Source organism: Odocoileus virginianus, chromosome 17 (genome assembly GCF_023699985.2).
Source record: "Odocoileus virginianus isolate 20LAN1187 ecotype Illinois chromosome 17, Ovbor_1.2, whole genome shotgun sequence".
Taxonomy (NCBI): Eukaryota; Metazoa; Chordata; class Mammalia; order Artiodactyla; family Cervidae; genus Odocoileus; species Odocoileus virginianus.
Window position 1 is genome coordinate 52,052,090 of NC_069690.1, and position 7,641 is coordinate 52,059,730.

The following is a 7,641-nucleotide window of genomic DNA, read 5'->3' on the forward strand; positions in this document are numbered from 1 at the left end:
AAAGGTGCAAGCAACAGAACACCTGCCAGATGACGCCATCCTCATAAAGTCTGAGAACCGGGCGGTGCTCCTCTATGTTATAGACGTCAGGTCCTGGCGTCCGCGGGGAAGTGGAGAGTGGAAGGAAGCCTGAGGGTGCTTCTGGGGACAGATGATGCTCTGTCTCTGGATCTGGGTTGCTGGCTGCCTGGACGGATTCAGTTTCTGGATACTATACTCTGATGGGAAAGGGCTTCCCTGGTGGCTCAGAAGGTAAAGAATCTGCCTGCAGTGTGGGAGATCTGGGTTCAGGCCCTGAGTCGGGAAGATCCCCAGGAGGAGGACATGGCAACCCACTCCAGTGTTCTTGCCTGGAGAATCCCCACGGACAGAGGAGCCTGGCAGGCTACAGTCCATGGGCTGCAGAGATTCGGACACGACTGAAGCGACTAAGTACACACACAGCACATACTCAGATGGAAAGTTTAAACACATGCACACACACACACACACACACACGTCTAACTCTAACTGCGGGACCCTGGGCAAGTCCTCTCCCCTTAGTAGCTCTGCTCTCCCCTTAGACACAAGATCTAGGTTGGAGCTGGGCCCCTTCTCCTCATGCTGGGCAGAAGTGCTTGGTACAGAGCACAGCAAGACCCCCACAAGCCCTGGTCCTCTGAGCACTGCCAGGATGGGGGCCACCATCAGGGAGATGAGCACTAGAATCAGAGCCCACCCGTACACCCCTCCTCCAGCCCCATGAGCACTAGAGTCAGAGCCCACCCGTACACCCCTCCTCCAGCCCCATGAGCACTAGAGTCAGAGCCCACCCGTACACCCCTCCTCCAGCCCCATGAGCACTAGAGTCAGAGCCCACCCGGACACCCCTCCTCCAGCCCCATGAGCACTAGAATCAGAGCCCACCCGTACACCCCTCCTCCAGCCCCATGAGCACTAGAGTCAGAGCCCACCCGTACACCCCTCCTCCAGCCCCATGAGCACTAGAGTCAGAGCCCACCCGTACATCCCTCCTCCAGCCCCTGATTCCCACCTCCTAGATCCTCAACCTTTCAGAGGTCAGCTTGCCCAAACCCACCCAGACAGACACACCCCCTTGCCCTGAGTGGCCCCCAGGTAGCCTGGACATCATTCCTTATACCCCACCCCCGACTCTCAACCTCCCCCCACCTGCCCCCAAGCTACCCCTCAAGGGCACCTTCACAACTGCCTCACCCCCTCCTCAAATCTCAATCCTCAGGAGTCTCCCACGTAGAGATCCCAGGTCCTGGCACCTCCTTGGTCCTCTTCTCTAAACATCCTCTCCTGCATCTCAGACTCAGCACATCCTGTAAATGTTTGCGGAGCTCACACTCTTTGCCAGAAGCTGCTCAGGACCCTTCATCTATGTTATCTTCATGCCCCCTCATGCAATCCTGGGGAAGTGGGCACTGTTAGCCCCGTTTACCAGAGGAGAAGACGGAGGCTCAAAGAGACTGAGGGACCTCCATGAATCAGAGAAGGGACAGATTCATTTACATTCAGGTTTGAATGACTAATAAATGTGAAATTCCTGCTGGGAGATTTATGCAAGTTTAAAGAAGTACATGTTAAACTGAAAGCATGACTCTAAAAAGGAGACACCAGATGGCAGAGTAAGTGCCCCTCAGAGCACCCACCCCAAACGACAACCCATCCTCCTGGAGGGTTTATCCATCGCTGTGAAGAGGGGAGTCAGAAAGATGAGGCCTGGGGACTCGAGAAGGTGGATGTCAAACAAAGACTTCCTGGGGAGTGGGGGGAAGGGAAGAGTCCACAGAGCAGCCCCCTGAACAGTTACAGAACCCCCCCTTGCCTCAGTTTCCCCACTGTGTCCCTCCTTCTCATGGTTACTGGGACAGCCCCCATGACCGAGCAGGACTTTTTGAACCGCTCTCCACTCTTCCTTGAGCAGGATGGAGGGGGGCAGGACCCACCTTCAGGAGGGTGGCCTCCCAGACCATCACCCGGTCACACCCTGTGCCACGTGAGCTCGTCCCATCTGACCCTGGGAAACAGTCACTCCTCTCCTTCTCTGCAAGTGAGTTAAGTGACCTGGCCAATGGCACACAGCTGGTAGGTGATGAACCAGGGTACAAACCAAGCCCATCCAGTCCCCAGAGCCCACACTCTGACCCTCCATTCCCCTGCCTCGCGAGTATCACGTGGGCAGGGACGAAGAACCATAGAGCTTGGAGATAAGACACGTTAGCCCACGGCCAGTCTTGCCTGTGCTGTGGCCACAGCCTGGGCCAAAGGAGCAGACTGCATGTGTCTCAAACAGACAGGGGTCATATCCAGAGACCCCAAACTGCCCCACTAGAGAAGCAACACAGACCACCTCTTGTGATGCTGGGGAGCTCCTGGCTCAAAGGCCCTTCCTGACCTGGGAACCTAGGCCAGAAGGAGGCTGATGAGTACAGCCAGGTCAAGGGCTAAAGCCCCGACCATTCACACGTCCACCAACAAGGTGGCCAGGCCCTCAAGACAGAGCCCCAGAAAGCCTCCTGCAGGGTGAGGCTCAAAGGCTTCCCTCTCCTCCAACCCCCAAACCTCCACACCCCTTTCCCCACCAAGATACCTTCTGTGCGGATGGTGAAGGGGGAGTCCCCCGGGCGCCGGGCCGAGAACTGGCCTCCCAGAGAAGTCATCAGGAAGCAGAGCGAGAAGAAGCCAATGCCCAGGACAAAAAGCCTGCGGAGAGCAATAGGGCGGGTCAGCTCACGCACTGCGATGCCGTAAGGGCTCCCTACGAATGAATGAGTGAGGAAGGGAAGGATAAACGGAGGAGTAAAAGATCAGGGGCCTGAGCTCCCGGCCAGGAGGTCTCCCATCACACAGGATAAAGAGAGCCGGACTACAAAGAAGTGACCATGAGCCACACCCAAAAAACCACGAGGGATACTGAGGCACACAAGGTGTGAGGTTGGGCAGCTCCTAGCCTCCAGACAGAAGCTGGCCCCTTGACAGCAGAGGTTCTCACAGTGTGGCCCCCAGGCCAGCAGCAGAGGCAGCAGCTTGGACACATTAGAAATGCCCATTCTTGGGCCCCAGTCCCGGGCGTAGGGGATCACACACTCTGGGAGGGGGATAAGCAGTGTGTTTGAACAGGTTCTTTTGGTCACCCAGATACACGCTCAAGTTTGAGGACCACTGGTGTAGGTGAAGACAGCAGAACCCGATGCCAGCTAGAGGGCAAGTAATTGGTCCAGACAAAACCCACCTGGATCCTATCAATCACTTGGAACATGGTCAGCTCCTGTGTACACGTATCTTGCTGCTGTAACCAGTCATGAGCTCGCTTTAACACAGCCTTGTCATGTTCAGGGTGAGGGGCAGGGGTGGAGGAGAGGCTCCCGTTACTACCAGATGGTAATGTCTAGAAGGACAGAGTCATGTGGCCACTTTCTGTATCCAGACTCTCCCTAACCCACATCTTCACCAGACAGGCACACGAGAGCGTGAACCACGGACCCGTCAGAGTAAGTCAACCCCTGTGCAAGGGGTGTCACACAAGTGTGTGCTGTCACAGTGTTCCGGGGAGTTGACCAAAACACAACTGTTTATACTTCAACACATAGACTTGATTACATGCCAAGTGGCACTAGAGAATCTCCTGGGGGACACCCAGCAGGGAACCGACCCTCACGTTTGGCCCCAGGCTCCTGCTGCTTCTATACTAGATTCTGGGCCAATCTGGCCTTAGGGCAGCGGAGGTGGAGGCTGTTCTGAGACCTTGAGTCTATCCAAGGACTTGATGAGCTGGCAGAGCTGAAAGGGGAGCTGCTCTCCTTCAGGTCAGGGTGAGGAAGAACCCCATTTCTGTTGGAGCCAGCCTCACCATGGGGAACCCCACAATTGATGCCAGAGACCTCCATCCCCCCACCTCCACCCCCATCCTCAAACCCCACATTTGTCTGTATCTCTATGCAAGACTTGCCTTATGCATTTTAATCTTCATTATCTGAAACTGGCAGAGCAGTATTTAATTAAAATTTGGTCCATTAAAGAAAACACATAATTGTGGAAGAAAATAAAAGCACAACAAAATTCCCAACCCATATTTAAAGGAAGCCGTTAGAGATTAAATCAGAGAGGGGAGCAGAACAAACCCCAAAGCAGAGATGGAAAAGGGAGCTCCCCCCAGCTCCCTCACCTCCCAGAGACCCCTCACTGAATTCCACCAAGCCTGGGGGTGGGGCTCTGGCCCTTGGATCTCCAAGACGAAGTCAGGCTGGTCTCAGGCTAGCAATCAGAGGGACATTGTAGGGGGAGGGTGGTCACACACCCAAGAAGATCCTGGGGAAAGCAGTTTGTCCCCCCAGCCTGAGGACAAGGATGGATCTCTCCAAGTTTCTTGTCTCCTACTCCTCCTTCCCCTTCCCCAGCTATGGGGTATTCATATTTAGAACTGGACTGCCAGGGTCCAAAAACCTGCTATGAGAAGGTACCTAGGCCTTTACACAGAACCTCAAGCCCCAACACCTCATCTGCATCTCCCTCTGCCAGACCCCAATCCCAGGGCCATTTACAGTAGATTCAAATTAAGATGATTTTGTCCACCCTCATATCTACTCAAGCAACATTCCAGAAGCAACTAGAGAGAAAGGACCCTGCCAGAGACTCTGGGAAAACCAACAGGAGCAGTCTGCCCTGGAGGATTAACAAATAGAGGTGATATGGTTGGAGGCTGTAAACACAACTCCACCACCCCCAACCATGTGAAACGGATTTGAAGACTTCACTGGTGGCTGTGGGTCTCTGGGCAGCCTAGGATTACCCTGAGGTGAAATTACATAACCTGGGGGGAGGGGAGGGGACCTAGGCAATCCCACCTCTGAATCCTGTTTTTAGGAAAGAGCCCGAAAGAGCCACAGGGGCAGGACTCCAGAGGGAAGGAGCTTAAGGGAGCTGGCGCTGTCCGTGGTGCTGCGGTCAGCCACCACCTTTAACCGTGCTGCGAAATGTCCAGCCAAGCTGGGGTCAGCAGCTGGGCTCCCCATGGCCTGGAGGGAGAGGTCAACACTGGGTGGGAGAGACAGGGCTGAGGACTGTCTGGTTGGCTAGGGATTTGAGGATTTCCCTGGAGGAACAAGGTCCTTTCAAGAGATGATAGCTTCCCATCCTGCTTCGCAGGGGAACTTTAGTGGGGTGGGGGCTCTTGACACACCCCATCACCCGCCCAAGGCTCTACCCTGGGGACCCCTGGTTCTGTAGTCCTCTTACATCCTCCAGACACTGGAGGTCCAGCTCGATCCCTGTTGCCCTAAAGGTTGTCTCCTCAACTCTGCACAATAGGCTGGGGGTGGGGGGTGGGGGGTGGGAGCAAGGGGCGGAGGGAGGCAATGGGGAGGTGGGAACCACGGTCTCCCCATCTGGAGTGGGGAGCATAGGAGGGTCCCCTGTCTCAGCCTCAGGTCTGGAGGGGAGGGGCTCAAATCTGGCCCCTCCCGTACCCCAAACTTCAGGCATCTCTGCCTGTACAGTTCCCACCCTCACAGGCTCGCTCCCTCCCTCACCCAAATCCCACCTGTGACGGCATCTGGAGTCAGGCCACCCCCTTCTCCCCTCCCCCCCAGGGCCCGCAGCTCCCTCGCGACCTCCGCCGTCCAGCCCCTGGCCGAGGTGACACCCCAGTTCTGCTAGGCGCTCATTGCTTAGCGTCCCAACCCCGGCTGCAGGCCTGGCTCCGACGGCACTTGGGGGGAGCAGTAGCTGCCCCGGAACCGCCAGGCTCTGGGGGTTCCTGGGGTGGGACCCGCAGAGCCTAGCCAGCTCCCCAAAGTCCATAGCCCTGCCTGGTCTGGACCGCCCAGGTCGGACTAGGAGGTCGATCTTGACTTCCATCCTGCCTCCACGCCCTGGCCACCCCTCCTCCCCACAGTGCCGCCCCTGCCCCAACCTTTCCATGGCCCGCGGTCGGGGATCGAATTCCCAGTGGGGGGGTGGGGGGCGGTCTTTGCCCCAATCTCGGGGCCCTCCCGTGGGACAGAGGCCCGCACCCGCCGAGAGAAAAAGAGTGCGCGCAGAAGGCGGGGTCAAAGAGGGCGGCACGGGCAGAGGGGGTGGGCGGGCCGGCCGGGTAGGGGTGCCACCCCTGCTCGAGCGCTAACTTTGCCGCGGTGGTGGGGCCGATCGCGAGGTGGGGAAGGACCCGGAGAGGCAGGGAAGGGGCGCCCTGGCTGGGGCAACTTCGCGGGCCCAGGACCACAACATGGGTGATTTCCGCCCCATTTCCCACCTTCGCAACGCGAGTCCTCTCCGAATCTATACCAAACTTGGTCCACGTCCCCGAATCATACACCCTCCCCACCCGAACCGGGACCCCAGCTCCATGCCTTTCCCAGCCCCGCTGGCCACCACGAAGGGTGGAAGAACAAACCGCCCCCCTCTGCTACTGGGACAGTCACAGTCACCGTAGGGACAGGCATCCTCGCAGGGGCTGACCTCGCCCACCTACCCCGCGCCCACTTGGAGAAAAAGCCCTCCCCGCGCCTACGGGAAAGAACTTTACCGAAAGGGTCTCAGGGTGACCAGGCATCTTCTGACCATTATCTTCCCATCGGGGTTGACTGTGATCATTGTTCAAACTTGTCCGGGCGAGAAGCCGAGGGCGAGGCCGGCCGGACGGTCCCGAGCTCGGCTCTGGCCACGTCCTGGCCGCTAACCCTCTGCGGGCCAAAGCCAGGTCCAAGCGAGGCGAGGAGGGGGCGCGGGGCCCGGCGGCTTTGCGGCCCGCGGGGTCGACGGGGTCTCGGTGGGCAGGGGCCGGGGAGCCGCGCGGCTGCCGGAGGCCGGCGAGGACGCCCGGCCGGGCCGTCTCTGCGTCTCCGCCCTCTCCGCTTCACATTCTGGAGGCCAGGAGGCGGCGCGCCCCCAGACCGCCGGCCGCGCGTCTGCCTGCAAGGGCTCGCTCGCAGGGCGGGACGGCGCCGCGACGCACAGACGGGCTCCCCGCCGCGGGCTCCCTCATCCCCGCCCGGGCCCGCGCCCTCGGTGCCGGCTAGCGGCGGCCCCGGCCCCGCGCCCCGGCCCCCCGCGCCTCCGGGCCGCGCCGCTCCCCGGCCGCGTACGGCGCCGCGCCCATGGCCCCCGGCGAAGGCGCTCCGCGCCCGCCCTGCCGCCCGCTCTCTCCGCTGCCCGCGCTCGGGTGTCCGGTGTCCAGCCCGCGCTGCGTTACGCCCGGAGGCGCCGCATTGTTTCCTCGGAGGAGGCGGCCGAGGAGCGGCTGGGGCGGCCCGGGAGCGGCCACCACGGTTCCTCGGCGCGCCGGCGCCACCTCGTGGCCGCGGCCCAGCGGCGCTCATTCCCGGCCCGAGGCGGGGCGCTGGGGTGGGCAGGCGGGAAGGCGGGCGTCCCTGAGCCTCCTTCCAGCCATGCAACTTCCCCAGGCCCCCCTTTCGGAAGCATGCCGGGTGCCACCAGCTCTGAGGGCCGAGGGCTGCTTGGGCTCCTGCAGAGCACAGAGGAAGTCGGCGCTAGGCGGAGGTTGCCCCCGTAGGCCCGGTGCCAGGGCCCTCCCTCGGGTCGCTGCCCCTGCCTCTGCGGCCACAGGGCTTCTGCATCGGCCCCTTCACACCCACGATTTCGCTTTGCAACCTTCACCCATCCTTTGGCCCTCTC

The 7,641-nt window shown here is 60.0% G+C and overlaps 1 protein-coding gene across 1 annotated transcript in view; it reads right to left on the reverse strand.

Moving 5' to 3' along the window:
- MGAT5B (alpha-1,6-mannosylglycoprotein 6-beta-N-acetylglucosaminyltransferase B) overlaps positions 1-7,286 on the reverse strand; it is a 67,709-nt gene extending 60,423 nt beyond the window's left edge. The window contains exons 1-2 of the mRNA XM_070479909.1: positions 6,533-7,286; positions 2,600-2,712 (exon numbers count right to left, since the gene is read on the reverse strand). Of these exons, the coding sequence (XP_070336010.1) occupies positions 2,600-2,712; positions 6,533-6,600 (181 nt within the window). The 5' untranslated portion in view covers positions 6,601-7,286. The remainder of the gene's footprint in view (positions 1-2,599; positions 2,713-6,532) is intronic.
- Positions 7,287-7,641: the final 355 nt, after the last annotated feature.